This window comes from Oryx dammah, unplaced genomic scaffold, assembly GCF_014754425.2.
Source record: "Oryx dammah isolate SB20612 unplaced genomic scaffold, SCBI_Odam_1.1 HiC_scaffold_2, whole genome shotgun sequence".
Lineage (NCBI taxonomy): Eukaryota > Metazoa > Chordata > Mammalia > Artiodactyla > Bovidae > Oryx > Oryx dammah.
Genome location: NW_024070186.1, coordinates 50,130,112 through 50,147,268, shown reverse-complemented (window position 1 = coordinate 50,147,268; position 17,157 = coordinate 50,130,112). Strand labels below are relative to the sequence as shown.

At 33.8% G+C, this 17,157-nt stretch overlaps 1 protein-coding gene across 1 annotated transcript in view; it reads right to left on the bottom strand.

Annotated features, from left to right (window-relative positions):
* SMC4 (structural maintenance of chromosomes 4) overlaps positions 1-17,157 on the bottom strand; it is a 31,901-nt gene that overhangs the window by 2,619 nt on the left and 12,125 nt on the right. Inside the window, exons 9-20 of the mRNA XM_040247895.1 lie at positions 16,386-16,536; positions 14,856-15,020; positions 13,285-13,518; positions 11,485-11,670; positions 9,979-10,140; positions 7,948-8,173; positions 7,783-7,862; positions 6,714-6,866; positions 5,515-5,641; positions 1,657-1,846; positions 472-616; positions 27-200 (exon numbers count right to left, since the gene is read on the bottom strand). Coding sequence (XP_040103829.1) covers positions 27-200; positions 472-616; positions 1,657-1,846; positions 5,515-5,641; positions 6,714-6,866; positions 7,783-7,862; positions 7,948-8,173; positions 9,979-10,140; positions 11,485-11,670; positions 13,285-13,518; positions 14,856-15,020; positions 16,386-16,536 — 1,993 coding nt within the window. The remainder of the gene's footprint in view (positions 1-26; positions 201-471; positions 617-1,656; positions 1,847-5,514; positions 5,642-6,713; positions 6,867-7,782; positions 7,863-7,947; positions 8,174-9,978; positions 10,141-11,484; positions 11,671-13,284; positions 13,519-14,855; positions 15,021-16,385; positions 16,537-17,157) is intronic.

Below are 17,157 nucleotides of genomic sequence, written 5' to 3'. Positions count from 1 at the left end.
ATTTACACTTAACTAACAATTCTCACCTCTCTTTGCCAATATTTTATTTTAGAATTATGTTCACCAATGTGACCATCTATTTGTTCAAGTTTCAACTTAATACTAAGTGCATCTTTTTGGAGAGCATGTTCATTTTCCTGAATTACTTTTAGTTCTTGAAGTAGGTTTCGATGTTCTTTCTGGATTTCTGGTAAGGATGCCTAAGAAACAAAAAGAGCTGCTATAGGTATGATCTCAGAACAGGGATTTTCACATTACAAAGATGAAGTTAGCACTCTTACCTCATGCCTCTTTCACTTTAAAGAAAATGTTTTTATTTATAGAAAAGTTAAAATAGTCATTTTTTATTACACAGATGAAAGTTTATATAGTTGTAAGTGTGACCTACTGAATGCTCACTACACAAGGCAGTGACGTCATCCGTAACTCTCTGCTGCTTCAAGCAGCGCCCCTCCCCTCTCCCCATCTTACCTCTGCATCATCTGTATTCTTCACAACCTCTGCTGCTTTGTCTTCAAGACTTTTTAGCTCTGTTGTTAAGTCATCTACTTCTTTCTCAGTATCCTTTATTTCTTTCTCTGTCCGTAAGACGCTGTCTTGTGCTTTTTTAAGATTTCTAAACAAGCAAAATCTTATATTAAGAACTTTTCATGACATTAATGTGACTTGTTTTCTATCATAGATTTAAAAACTTATGTTTTTACTAAAAATCAATTGGTTTTTATGTTTATACACACACTTGTGGGATGTTGTATATTTTATTAAATTCTCAGTATAAATTAATGAAACTTCCTTATATAAAATTTTAGTTTCATTTAATCTTAAGACTATGAAGCAAAATTGTCCATTGTAGTATTATAGTCTTGTCATTTTCTTGTCAGATTGGAGGGTCTTAAATCTTTAATTCTTTAAACTATACCTTCAAGTAAATTACTTCCTAGTTCAAGTCAGGGAAAGTAAGTGTTTTGGGCAGAGTGAGGGGAGGAAATGGAACAAAGGACAACAGGGATGACAGTGACACACACAATTATTTTTTCCTGTGACTGATAACAGTGTTTAGGTAAAACACTGCTTATTAATTAGCACCTTTGAACAAAGGACACTGCAATAACCGAATAACCAGATAATCACTATGCAACCAATTTATAATTTTAAGACAAACAACTGTTTACATTTCAACATTTTATATACACTTTGCTTTATTTTAGAATACTTTAATACTCTAAAATTTAAAACAAGACCTGTATTATGAATGTATTAAAAACTTTTTGGGACAATGGAATAATTAAAATTTTCAGTTATTAAAACTATTATGCTAATAGATCTCATCCTTCTTAATTCTCCTAAGACCAAGATCTATTTAAATGAATTGCCATCTATTCTTCTAAACCAGAGAAATGAAACTCTAACTTTTATGTCCTCACAACTGGGGAGTTACCTAACCACATTTTGTTAAGCCATACCTGTTTTATCAGTTTTTAAAAACTAATCATACAATAATTTATTATTGACATCCACCTATTAAAATCCTATGAGGTAACAATGTCAGATCTTAATAAGTAACAGAAAACATTAATTAGACATTTAATTTAAATATTAATCCCCTTTTCAGTGTGATGTAGGGAAGAGGAAGGCAGGGTAGTATGCAAACTCTACCTGTCAGCAGTCTTGATTGCCACTTGTGCTTTAGTAATAGCAGAAGCACATTCATCTAATTGCTTATTTATTTTATCAAGTTTGTCTTGTTGGGCCTTGAGTTTATGGTTGTTGATTTCTACGATGATATTGTGTAACCTTTTAACCTCAGCTTCTACTTTACCAGCTCTCTCAGCCACACTGTTATACTCTGGGGGATAAAAAAAAGTAAAGTTAATTTGTGTTTCTACACTAATAAGCATCATTTGTTAGATGCATTCAATGAATCTCTCCAGTCAATACAACTTAACCTGACACATGCAGAAGAAACTTTTAAACATTTGAGGAAAAGGGCCTCAAAAACAAAGCAAAACCCCAAACACAAAACCAAAATGCCCTTTATCAAAACAAACAGTGTTACAACAACATATAGTTAAATTCTCTGGCTCAGCTGTGAACATAACCCATTATTTCTTGATGGCTTCATACTGTGAAGCTCTTTTCAGAAGTTTATAGGGTACTTTGTTTCATAGTGATCTTTTACCCTTAGACTCTGTACTCAGCTATAGATGGGGGTGAAGAAGTTGTGGTTATTTAATTCTGCTAACCTCGAATTCTCTTCCCTATAACAAAGTGGGGGAGGTGGAATAAAGTGGCACTTTTCTCTGTGGCACAGAAGGCTCTTAAGTTACACTTTCTAGATTCCCTTGTACCTAGTGTTCAGACATAAATTTAAGTCCATTCAATCAAGAAAAAGCATACAATTTGGATGGCAAAAGTGATGAACTGAGCATGTTTCTGTTGGAAGTCATGGAAAAGTTTTCTTGGTGGTAGTAGAGGCTCTGATGTCCTGTCAAAAGTTTTGTGAAAACTGACAGGCAATGGCATTAACTTTGACGGGGTGGATTATGATATGTACAATGTGCTTCTGTTGCTGGCAGTTATAGTGTCATCTTCCTAATATGATACATGGCTTTTCAATTGTAGAAGAGGCAGTATAGTTTCTTTCATGGTTCTTCAGAGTAGCTCTGGAAATTATTCTTAGCGTTTAGCCTAGAATTTAAGGTATCACAATGATCCTATAAACAATCTTTTTCTCTCTTAAATACACAGTCTCACACCAAAAATCATATTTATACTAGCCAGAGTGGATTCTGTTCTCCATATCTGAACCCTAATCATTATATGATGTAGGAAAGATGAAAGGTGGCAAAAAGGTAAGGGGTTCAAGCTATCGATACCTATGTTTAGAAAGGAAGCAGAAACAGTGCCAACTTATGGGAAAAAAACTCAATAAAGCTTCTGTGGGAGGTATATAGCATTTAGCATAGAAGAAAGCAGGTAGGATTTGCTGAGATAAAAAGAAAAGACTTAAGTGGTGTTTCCTCTTGACTGTCTATTCTTCTCTGTAAGAGGGAATTTCAGTATTCTCCAAATTTTACATCTTTTTGTTCCACATTTATCAGAGAATTCTTTAGTCTGATTTTAAAAGCCCATCTAGTGAGTTTAATTACAATGTCTATTTTTTGTATTTCTGAGATCACCACTTGATTTAAAAAAAAAAAAAAAAAGGCAAACCAAAACCCTGCCCCTTTTAGTCTTCTAACTCTCCCCTCCCTTAAGGATACCAAGATACTATATTTATTGAAGGAACTGTTTTGCTCACAGTGGCGAGTCTGTGTGCTTAGCTCCCTTGTGAGGTAGAGTACCAGCTGCTGTGGGGTCATGGCATCATGACTTATACTGGGATGGGCCAAGTATACAACTGGAAAGGGTTCCACTCTTCAGAAGATAATTTTCCTTATATTTAAGTACCTAACATGCATTAAATTCCCTCATTTATAGTAGCATGTCTGTTAGAAAGGGGAAAACGGACATCATGTAATTTATAATTTCAACATTACCATTTCATATCACCTTGCTCCTTTTATTCTCCACACATTTGCCAGATTTTTAAAATCTAAATTAATGTAAAATGAAATATTTAATCTTAAAGATGTGCTTGCATAAATGGGCTTCCATATCAGACATTGAGAGTCTACTAATAACCAGTACTTCCATGAGAGGATATATATATATATATATATATGTGTATATATATATGGGCTCCTAATAAAGTCAAGGAGTCTTTTTCAAATAAAATACAAATTTTTGTAGTCTCTCAATGATAGTATTGTTATAAATGACAAAGATTTTTTATTTGACCACTAGGTTTCATCAAAGGCAGTAACAAATACTGTAGGTACCCTGGGGAAGGAGAAGTAAGGTGAAGTCTGTCTGCAAGAACAAAATACAAATCCAAAATAAATGCAAGGAAAAAAAGGTCCTGTCAGGTTATGTCACCTTCCTGTATATCACTCTCCAATGGCTTTTAATTTCCCCTGGAGACATGGCCTATGAGGCTATACATTATCTGGATTCTTCTATCAGTGAAGTCTAAGGATTCTAGCTTCCTTGCTAGAAACTTCTGACATACTACTTCCTGCCCTAGGGCCTCTACTTTCTTCTCTACATTCTTCCTGGAATGCTCTTCTCCCACAATTACACTCATACTTCCTTTGGGTCTCAGCTCAAATCTCTAGCACTAGCCTGTCTAACCACTGTGTCTATCTTAATCCCTATCCCACTGTTTCCCTGGTTTTACTTATATCACCTGGCACCACCTGTTACAGTATCTGATGTATTTGTTTAGTTTCCTTATCTCTTAAGGCTGAATTCCTTGAAAAGAGGGACTTTATTTTGTTCACTGCTTGATCAATAGTATCTAAAACAAAGCTTGGTCAGTAGCAGATAGTTTTTAAGTGAATACCTCAATATTAAAAACATAAATATGACTAGAAAATAAAAAACACAGGTATATATTAGTATGCAATGTGCACAGTGGACATCTGTCTGGTTACAATCTTTTCACTTCTTTTTCTTTTGGAAGAAAACTCCTTTATTTTTTAAACATTTGGATAATTGCTCCAATTCCAGTCCATCTAATACTTATGAACAATCAGTATTTGTCTTCCTTTGCTCATGAACCAGACTGTAAAAAGGGTCTTTCTTGATGTGACGAAGGCTGTTTCCTGGGGTCACTGAAATACTGTAAAACTCACCGTTACCACCTCCTGCCATAAGATGCATACCTATGTACATTTAACTGAAGCCAACATGGAAGTGGGCTTCCCTGGTGGCTCAGATGGTAAAGAATCTGCCTATAATGTGGGAGACCTCTGTTTGATTTCTGGGTCAGGAAGATCCCCTGGAGAAGGAACTGGCAACCCACTCCAGTATTCCTGCCTGGAGAATCCCACAGACAGAGGAGCCTGGCAGACCATGGGGTCACAAAGAGTTGGACACAACTGAGCAACTACATGACCTGAACATGGAAATAGAAGCGGGCTACTCAAGTACATGACCAGAGGATTTTAATGTCAAAGCCAATTCTGACTATGAGCCTGTGAACTAATTCCCTTTCTTGTTTAAAAACTTTGGAAGAACAGTTACATGTTTATATATACACAAGAAGAAAAAACTTCTGGAAAGCAAAATGTATGTTCTTTAAGTTCTCATTAAGAGCACAGGTATTGTAATCAGATTGCCTTCATCCTGAATTCCTTACATCACCACCATACATTATGTGACCTTGAGCAAATTATATAAACCATTCTGTGCCTCAGTTTTATCTGTCAAATGACGTACTTAATTTATTAGTACTTACTTTACAACCTTCTGAGGATGAAATAAAAATAAAAACTGTAAAACAGCATGGTCACTTGAACATAATATATACAATCTACTATTTTTTATTCTACAAACTGTGATCTTAAATAATACAAATATTACAAACCTGTTTTTGACAATATAGGGGAAAAAGTCTGTACTTAAACATACCTGTCTTGAAAATATTAACATTTTCTTCAAGCAGTTTCTGCTGTTTTTTGTCAGGGACTGTAGCAAGTACATTAGCTTCAAGTTCCTTAACTTGGACATTCAAATATTCTTCTTGCTCTGATAAACGCTACAGAATGTTTTAAAATTCAAGGTCAATCTTTTAATGTACAAACAATAATATTTGCTTTAAATATTTTAAATTAAAAAGGTACTTAAAATCTTTAAGGAAAACACAAAAACAGGAAAGGGCAGAAAACATGAACAATAAATACAAAAATTGAAAATGGCCAACAAAACACATGAAATGTAAAAACTCATTATAAAGACAAGTTAAATGCTATTTTTCAGTACATCTGTGTAGCAAACTTACAAAATATTGAAGAGTACTTAGTGTTCACTTAGAAAAATTATTTGCATATGCTACCAGTAGTAAATGAATTAGAACTTTTGGAGAACAATTTGGTGTTATGCACCAAATGCTTAAAAACAGTGTACACATACTGGGTGATGATTACAATTTTAGGACTAAGGAAATAATTGGATAAACATATTAAGGTATGCCTAACAAGAATATTTAAAACACAGTGGTGTACACAGCCAACACACAAAAACCTTTATCAAACTGTGGTACAAACTATGTCAATATAATTGCACACAAATTAAATTTACATTTGCTTGAAAAGGAAATTACTGAGTGAAGAAAAGTTACTATGAGACTATAAAAATCCATATACAAATTTAGTATGTATATCAACATCTACAACATACATAAACACATATGTGCAAACTAGATACTGCCACTAAAAGTTAAAGGACATACACAAAAACTGAAGGCGATAATTTTTTGCGCATTTTCTAAAAACTTTCTTGGTTTTGTTTTTTTAAAGAGACTGTGGGCATGCATTGCTTTTTTATAATTAAGAAAACTTTCTACTTTGTAAAGAGAATAAAATAAATAAAAGGTCATTGTTAAGGGAAGGCACATTTCTCTCCAGTCCAAATGCAAACCAGAAATAGCTGTGGCTGGAGCAACATTGTGACAGGACATTTATCTATTAGTACTCAAGGAAACAAAAATCAATAGACCCTAACCCAACCTCCCCCGCCCCCTTATATTTAAAAAATTATAAGCAAACAGCAAAATGCCTCTGCTAAATTGCTGTTGAATTCCAATAGTTTCAGCTTTGGTAAAAAGGTACCTGGATGCTTGCAGAAAACTTTTCTAGTGTATTCCTCATTTCGCGTTCACTATGCCTTAACCTAAGTATTGCTTCTTCCAGTTGTACTTTCTGTTCCTGAATTTGCACTGCTTTTTGAGAGTCTCTCTGCAACTGTGATTCCATTTTAATTACCTACAAAGAAAATTACCAGTGAATTAAGTTTACTCCAACAAGAGTTATTTCAGATTAACAGCAATTTACAAAAATGATGAAAACCCAAATTTCTGATCTTATAGACTAGAAACAGGGAGGGAGGTTCAAGAGGGAGGGGACATATGTATGCCTATTGCTGATTCATGTTGATGTATGGCAGAAACCAACACAACGTTGTAAAACAATTATCTTCCAATTAAAAAAAAAAAAAAGACTAGAAACACACCAAACAACTCAGTTCTAATTCTAAAACCTAGTGCTTAGGAGATGGTCAACTAATTTCTGCATCATAGATTCAGGTGAAAAGACAATTTTAAGTGTTGTATAATCAATTATAGTTACAGTGAAAGTATACTATGCAAATATTTAAGAGGAAGAATATAAACTACTTCAGAATTTTCAGGAAGATAGTAGTATAGTGTTCTGATTGTGATAATGGAACATAGGTTTTTCTGGGCATTCTGACATTCTATTTCAGGAAACATAAAATATTTTGAGATAAAAATCTGGAAACATATCAGAAGTCTTTGCTATATTTACAATTTAAATGATTATTTTAAAATACAAAAGATAATTATGTAATACAGCAGTAACTGTGAAGAAGCAAATGTCAAACAATATGTTAATAGTGAAATAAATTATATGATCCAAATGTGATAACAGAAAAAGACATGTATGTTGAGTAAATATTTTCAATTAACATACTTTTAGAACTTTAACAGGCTTCCTATGAAATCCCACAGCTTATATACTAGCCATTTATAGGAAGTTCAAACTGTTAAATTGAAAATATGATTGCAGTACATTTAAAATAGTACAATGTTCTACAGTATGTTATATATCAATAAAGCTGCTTTAACAAAAATGTCTCAACTATAATTCTGTACATGCTGACCTCTTCTTCTGAGATTTCAACAACAACTGATGAACCCATCCTTCCTTTCATTACTTTGCTTCCACCGCCAGTCATTGTACCTAGAGAACAGAAAAGTCAGACTTACATGTATGTATCCCCCAACAGGATTAAACAGACTCAACGGCAAAGGAAAAAAACTATTACCTGACTGTTCTATGATTTGCCCTTGTAATGTTACCACTCTCCATCTTCTATCTTTTTGATAAGCTACTCGTGTGGCTTGATCTAAGCTGTCAGCTACTAAGGTATCCCGTAAGGCAAAGTAAAAAGCTTGGCGAATTGCCCCATCTTTTACTTTTACTAAATCAAATAACCGAGGAGTATTTTCAGGAGTTTGAATTTTGGTCATTTTCTTTGCCCACACTGCCATCTAAAAAAAAAAAAAGAAAAAGACGTTTCTTTAGGTATTATTTATAGAATACACATGTTAAACCTAAGGATATACATACAAAGTTCTTAGTATCTATACAATATTACTTGTTATTTAAGAAAAAGAATTGTAAAATTCTCTCTATTCACAGATGATCTGATCTTATTTATATTAAAATTCTGAGGAGTCCTCACATGAAAGAACTATTAAAACTAACATGAATTCAGCAAAGCTGCAGAACATAAGATCAGTATGTAGAAACTGTATTTCTATACACTAGCAATAAATAATCTGAAAATGAGATTAAGAAAATCCCATTTATAATATATTAAAAAAAGATATTAAAGAACAAAACTAAAGGATTCCTAATTTTAAAGCTTACTACTAATCTACAATGGTCAAGACAGTGCGATATCAATGGAAAGTCAGACATATAAATAAAAGGCCAGAAATAAACTCGTACATTTATGACTGGTTGATTTTTGACAAGCATGCCAAGAAAATTCAATGGGAAAAGAATACAAAAGGTGTCGGAACAACCCAATATCCAAAAGAGTAGCTGGACCCCCCACTTTATAAAATTAACAAGGATTAAAAAACTTAATGTAAAACCTAAAGCTGTAAAGCTCATAAAACAGAAGGTAAATCACCTTGCCATTAGGATTACATGGTAGCTTCTTAGATAATGACACCCAGAACACAAGCAACCAAAAGTAAATAAACTAGACTGCTATCTAAAATTTGTGCTTCAGAGGATGCATCACAAGAACATAAAAAGATGGCTCATAAAATGGGAGAAAACATGCAAATTATGTATAAGAGACTTTTATCCAAAATATAAAGAACTCTTACAACAGCAAGACGGACCAATTAACGAGAAGCAAAGAATCTGAACAGAAGATGAAGAAATGGCCAATAAATAAGCACATAAAAAGCTGGTGTACAAAAACCTGTGTACATGAACGTTCATGGCAGTATTAACCATAAAAAGCCTAAACATGGAAACAACACAAATGTCCACCAATTGATGAATGGATAAACAAAATATGCTATAGAACATAATGGAGAAGGGAAGAGCATTTAGCAATAAAAAGGACTGAAGTGCTTATGATGCAACATGAACCTTTTTTAAAAAAAGAGCAGACAGGGAACTGGATCTTAGTTCCTATAAAAGGGATCAAATCTCTGCCACCTGCAGTGGAAGCACAGTCTTAACTGCTGAACCACCAGCAAAGTTCCATCATGGATGAACTTTGAACACCAAGTTAAAGAAGCCATAAACAAAAGGCTACATATTATGTTATTTCATTTATACACAATGTCCAGAATACATAAATCCAGAGACAAAAAGTCAAAGGTTGTGGGGTTGTGGTGGGTGGGAGAACAAGGATAGTGACTGCTCATGTGTATGGGGTTCCTTTCTTGGGGGTAATGAATATTCTGGAATTAGATAGTGGTCATGGTTGAACAATCAATTCTGTGAATGTACAACTATATATTTTATAATAATGAATTTTATGATTGTGAATTATATCTAAGTATTTTTCTATTTTAAAAAAAGTAGTTATTGAAGATGGAAGTTAGCAATGCAAACTACCAGTCACTCCAACATAGGAATGCATATTACTGTAGGGGAAGCAGTGTAAGTTTTTTTTTTTTCCCACAACAGTGTAACCCCTAGAGCCTAATATAATCCTCAAAATCTATTAGGTGGTTCACTGAAGTAACTATGAAGAAAAAGCTAGGATTCAAAATCAACACCTGGCACTTAAAAACTAAAATACAGATAGATTATAAATACCCACCTTATCCAAACCTATGAAGGTTGCAACTCCAATATTTTGTCTTTTAAGGAAGTTTACACATTCTTGGGCTGTATCAATAGAATCAACAACAATGTAGTCTAATGCATGACAACAAGATGAAATAGCAACATCGTATTTTTCATCAATTGTTCCTAAGTCCCCCTAATAAATGAGAGGAAAGAAAAAAAATCAATGCATAATCAGCAGGGAATTAGGCACAGGATCATTTCATTACTATTTCATATAGATTTTTCAAGTTTCATTTAATTGAAGAACTATACCTACATAGTTCACAAAAGTACAAAAATGGTACACAATGAAAAATTTAAGCGTCCCTCACATTCGATCTTTCTCTTCTGCAGAGGCAATCACTACTAGAGCTTTTATCCACCTTAAAAAAAAAAACTTATGGATATACAGAGTCTGAAATTTTAATGAGCACAAAATGAACAGAACTGTTTTCACTGCATGTAAGTGAAAATGTATAATGTGAAGATTTGAAACCTAAAATTATAAGCAAAATAACTTATAGAATAATAAAACTCTGAATTATTAAAAACCATCTAAGTAAATCCATTTGTCATCTATTAATAACTTAGTTATCAAGTAACATTAACTAACTAGTTTCATTTTTCCTTGAGCAAAGGAATCTGATTCAACTGTGTATCCTCAAAAAACTAAGGCAGAAGTCCTTGACATGCAGACATGGAAGCAACTATGCTGGGTAATTTTCATCTGCCCTTCTGAATCACCCTCTTCTGCTTCCTTCTCTGGGAAGGCTGATTCAGGGAGTGCATTAATTGGTTCTTCTGGCTCACCAGCTTAAGACAAAGTGAGGCACCAGCCAGAAATGGTAGAATAGATGAATGGGGTATCTATTTTCCTCACTTCCTTCCAGCTACCGCTAGCCATGGCCAAATTCCCTTCCTTCTTCAGGTTCAGGAGCTCAGGCTTCAGGGACCCACTATCCCTAGCCTTGGGTTTTGACATCATCCTTTGTGATTTTCCTAAACTCTAGTTACAACCCTCAGTATGATGGTATAAAGCTCAAAATATAATTTATCAAATTCTTATTTTTTTTAAAGAAAAAAGTAGTTAAGTTTATCAGTAGATCATTTTCTTAAAGTGACTATAATTATCCCAAACTTTTTAAATGGGCTTCCCTTATGGCTCAGGAGTAAAAGAACCCGCCAGCAGTGCAGGAGACCTGGATTTGATCCCTGGGTTGGGAAGATCCCCTGGAGAAGTGAAAGGCTACCACTCCAGTATTCTGGCCTGGAGAATTCCATGGACTGTATAGTCCATGGGGTTGCAGAGAGTCGGACACAACTGAGTGACTTGTACTTGCACTTCCTCAACTTTTAATGTGAAAGGATCCATACCACAAAGAATTTTACCGAGTGTAAGAGCAAAATGCTTAAAAAACACTTAATATACAGTTATTTAAGTTAAGAAAACTATAATGTCTGAGAAAAATACAGTTATTTATAAATAAATTTACTTTACCAGTCGTCCATAGATTCCTGTAATTCTGCCAGATTTTTTTTCTTGAATTATTGCATCAAGGACTTTTCCCCTACTTCGATTCATTGCTAAGGAACTCTTTGCTTCTTCAACTTTTTGGAAAAGATCACGAACCAAACTTTTGAAATTTATTTCTTCTTGTGTAAGTTTTTGAAGTTCTTTTTCTTTCTAAAAGTGAAAGTAAATAAAATGAATCCCCAAAGCAGGCACCCTTATTACAACATAAGGCCAATAATAAAACACCTGAACCAGAACTCTGCCGTCACATTGTAAATGCTTGCTGCTTTGATTTTGAAAAATATGGATGGGTTTTCTATTTTAAAAGGGGAATAAATTATTTGGGTCAATAATAAGGTGAACGACCTCAATATAGTCCTAGGAGCAGTGGTGCACTGATTGATAGAACGAGTTGAGCTAGGGTTTTGGAAATCCCAGTTTTGTACCATACAATTATGCATAGTAGTAGTAGTTTACTTGCTAAGTCGTGTCTGACTCTTGCGACCTCATGGATTGTAGCCTGCCAGGCACTTCTGTCCATGGGACTCTCCGGGCAAGAATACTGGATTGGATTGCCACTCCCTTTTCCAGGTAATTATGCATAAATGTTTCCTAATTCTTATATTCTTACACTAATCAAAAATAGATCTCAATATAGGACTCTAGATATGGGTGACTGGGTATGGCTATGATTAGAAAGTGGTTTGCTTTCTAAATTAATAGATAATAAACTATATAGTAGATTTTATGTTAAATTATATAGTGTTATATAGCATAATTCATTATTCTAATTAAACCAAGGAAAACAAAAGTACAGCTCTGAAACGAAGGGAAACATGATGAGTGAACAGTACTATTTCTATAAAAAAATGTCAGGCTGCCAACAAAAGAGAAACCTTACACATGTACACAAAAATCCTAACTCTCAATTTCTCAGTCCACCTATTTAGAGCAGCCATTTTTCCAACTGACATTCTCTTTCATTTCTTGGTTTTAAATAATTACCGCTATTACCAGTCGTACTGGTTTCAAGAAGCTGAAGTTATAAACACAATTTACCCAAAAATAAACTGAATCACCAAGAAGATAGAAGTCATAACTGAATATAACCTAAGTTTACATTTAAATTCTACATGGACATGAAGTTTTCTCATGACCAATCAGTGTGCATTTACTAAAATGAAAAAGACTATTTTCAGTGTCATTTTGCTTCTAAGAGCAACTTCTATTGCAATTTGCCTAATGATGCTTTGGAAATTAAAGTTATGAAATTCCTTACTCAAGGAGAGAAGACTGATGAACTAAGTAAGATGTCTTTTGATTAGTTCAACAACTTGCAGTCCCAACAAAGAAAGTATGTCCTTAAGTTCAAAAATAGAAAAATACACTAAGACAGTTGACTTGCAAATTTGTTCATACACAACTATTTGACTTTCCTGTATCACCCATAAGTTGTCTACATTTACATTTAGGGAAACAAAAACTTTCTTTTGTTTAAATTATTTCTACAGGAAATAATGATGGCGATAGCAATATTATTTGCTGTTTGACACTTGAGGGCAGAACACAGTTTCTTGATAGTCTCAATTTAATTTGTATCAGATAAGAGTACTGAAATATTAACTTCATTCTTTTGGGAAAGATTACACTAAACAACAGCAACAAAATCTATGTATCAGTCACACCAGATGTTGAGATTAAAAAATGTATGTAAATATGTATGAAAATAAATAAAACTAGGGTTGATAAACAATGTTCATATGAAACACAGAAGCAAAGATTTACCTCCTTTAGCTCATGTTCAGTTTGAGGGAGTTTTGCCTCTATATCTCCAATTGCAGCTTTCCTTTCTTTGAGAGTCTCAGAAGCTGCCATTAGAGCTTCTTTGGCTTTACTTAATTGAGACACTGCAGCATTATGACGACTGAGATAGATATCAAGTTCTGATTGAGCTACATCCATCTTTGAACGTGCTTCATTTACTGATTTGCTGAATTCCATAAGTTCTTTCTCTCGACTCTGTTAAAATATGATAGGCCCCACTTAATCTGAAATACGTGTTTTCAAACCTAAACCGAAGTGGAAACCACACATTTTAAATTTAACTTCATAGATTATGTAAGCACAATATATAGAAATAATTCTCATAAGTGAATGGACTAACAGTTTTTGCCCGGTTGTGAATGTTTATGGTATATGAAGTCTTTCCCCAACTGATTTAATAACAGCTTAATAAGGTTAACAGCTGCTGCTGCTAAGTCGCTTCAGTTGTGTCCGACTCTGTGTGACCCCATAGACAGCAGCCTGCCAGCCTCCTGCGTTCCTGGGATTCTCCAGGCAAAAATACTGGAGTGGGCTGCCATTTCCTTCTATCTCAATTTAGAGACTAAAATGACAAAAAATCATGACCACCAACACACACACACACACCACTGTAGAATATATGTTCAAAGTACTATCCTGAATGTTTTGTATGTATTAATTCCTTAACCCAACATTCCTACGATCATCATTATGCCCATTTTGAGGAAACTGAGGTCAGAGTTTAAATAACTTGTTCAAAGTCATGCACTCACTCATAAGTAGGAGAGCCTGTTTTTAGCTCCAAAGATACCTAGATATGAGTCCTGGCTTTGTCACTAACCTAGGATGCCAAGGCACATGGGATTACTTGATATACATGAGATGAGCAAATGTGAACAACTGATCTTAAAGTATTCTATTAGGAAAGTGACTGTATGATACTTAGCCATTTTATCACATAGGCATCCTACTTACAAACTCTTATAGATGATATTAGAACATGTCCATATTTTAAAACAGAATCAATTTATATTAGTCTGTCGAGAAACCCCAAAACACTTCACTGAGGTATAATTTACAAAGATCTTATATGTAACTGACTTAAGCAACCAAGAATGAACACAAGAGCCATAGCTTTAAAACTATTACACAAGAGCTACAAAAGTAAAGAAGGGAGATGTCAACCTATGGTTAGTGTGGTCCCAAGCATATACAGGTAGTAAGCAATTAAATTACCAAGAAAATAATTTAAGAGAAGAGAAAACGTGATGATTAAACCAACATTAACAGAGAATAGCACATAAAGCAAAGTATCTGATAGGCATTTTCTTCTACCACTTTAAGTTCTCATTCTTGGTTAACGTCTTTTTAAAATGAGAAAGCAGAAAACAAAAAAAGGAGAGTCTAGGTTGACTATTTTTGGGGATGTTAGATAAAAGCCCAAACTTTTCATTCTAATAGTTCATTTTTTTTTACAATTACTATAAAACCAATCTTTAAGATAGGAAAAAAAAAGCCATCAAAATAAACACCAACTGATAAAAAAATCTTACTTCTTTTTCTTTTTGAAGGCCTTGTGTTTCCTGTTTAAGGCTATCCATAACTTCCTTTAATTTTTCTTCTTCTTTTTCTTTTTCTTTCTCAAGGGCATTGTTTTTAGTTGTTGTCTCCCTTATGATATTCTCACTCTTGGCAGGTATACTTTTAAATTCTTCAACCTAAGATTATAAAACAAATTAAAAAGTTACTAGGAGCATGTACTTTAGGCTATCCAATACCATTAATATCTGCCTTATTTAAAAGCATTTCTCAAGATCTAGACCTTTGCAATTTTCATTGTAATTAGGTTTGAACCAGCTAGCTTTAGCAAGTATACTTCCTTAACCATATGCTGTAATTTCTATATTCTCAGTCTAATTCATAGAATCAGGTAAAGGTAATTCTATGAGTTCTTGATTCCTTACAAAAGACAATTCTCCTTGGCTGGGCATTATATCTTTCTTCCTTCTACTCTAACTTTATGCTGTAATTAACCTTCTTCACCTACAAACATGGTCTGAGTACATGTAATTCCTTAAAGTACCCTTCGTGGTACATTACAACTTACCGCATATTACCTTTATACCCCCTAGTCTCTCTCAAATCCTAAGATCTTTCCCAACTTTACCCTTTCAGAGTCACCACGTGGGACTCGTATTTTATTCCATTAATACCTTCCAGTAATAATCACTCTTTCACAGTTGGTGTCCAAAGGCTAATAACTGTACTTGTTACATTTGGCTTACTCTGTCCAATTTAGGGGTTACTATGACATCCATGGTATTTCACTTAATCTGGTTATCTATAATGGGAAAAATTAAACACTCCCCAAAATATTATCCCTCAAACACTGATTCATATAAGATGTACTACTACTGTACACACAAAGTATTTTGTGAATAAATGCATTTGCTTATAAGGTAAAGCAGAGCCTATAAGTACCATGTAAATATATGGTACAAAACTTTTTTGAGGGGAGGGGCTTTCAGTGTTGCCTCTATTAATACCTGATTAAACTGTGAATATATTTGAAATGCTCCAAACTAATTATTAGTCTAGGTCCCAGCAAATTAGGCATTCTGGTCTAAAGTTCATCATCTTTTAAATCTTCAAACTAGCTAATCAACCCCTTGCTATAAATTATGGCTTCCTCTTCCCTCCTTTCTAAAGAGAAACTCCTGCTCATATTCTTAACTTGATTTCTACAGACAAAGGTACTACTAAAAGTCTACACTATGTAGCCAAAAATCTCTTTTTAAACCATATATTCTAGGAAGATTATTTTGTCAACAAAATAGAATTACTGATTTGGTAAACAATTCTCCAACAATGTATATCAGATACATAAGCTCTAAAACTCAAAGTCAATGAATGCAGGATTTCCATAGTGGGTGAGGGGGAGAATTAGGTTCAGAGATAAATCCTGAAGCCCTTAACATTCAGAATTCCAATTCATTCTCTAAGGGGCAAGAACATTCATGAAAAATAATAAGAACTATATCCGACAGACATGAAATATTAAGCATTTCCCCCACATAACCTACCTTTTCTTTATCTTTTTGAAGTTGTTTCTCTAGTTTTTTGGCTTTACTTGTAGCATGTTTCAATTTTTCCCTAACTTGAACATCTTCCAAATCTAGTTTTGTAAATTTTTCTTTGTTCTCCTCAATAAATTTTGTAATTTTATTCAGCTTCCTAGCAAAGTAAGAAAATTATCAGTCACTATTTTGGATATTCAGATATTTTAAAGTGACTTTATATACCTTGCCTGAACCACTATGTAAGTGTACCAAGTTCTTATAAGGTAGGATCCTAATACTACCTGCTTCAAGCTAACCCTCCTCTCCATCCATATTTGAAGAAGTTGTTAAAATGTGTGGTTATGAGTTATTTTGTCCTTCAAAGCTAGATTGGAAATAGTGACTATGATGTCTAGGTATATAAAAATTTGACCATAAAAAAAAAAACAGGCAAAACTCTTTTTAAAGAATAAAAAAACGAAAACTGAATAGGTAAGGGATACTGGTATCACTGAAGATTGCCATGAAAAAAGTAATGATACAACTTTAAGACAACTAACCTGTCAGGTTAAATACCTATTTTTGCAATGATGTTTTGTGTTATTGGGTTCTGCCACTAGGGGGTAGCATCCTCCATTATTAAAGACCAGAGTTGGGCACTCAAACCTGTGATAAACTGGAAACGCAGTTCAGTTTTTTGGTTGCAAAAAAAACCCATTTAAAATATTTTATATGCTGGCAAATATATTGCCTTCATATGCTGTATTAAGTTTATATATATACACACACACACATA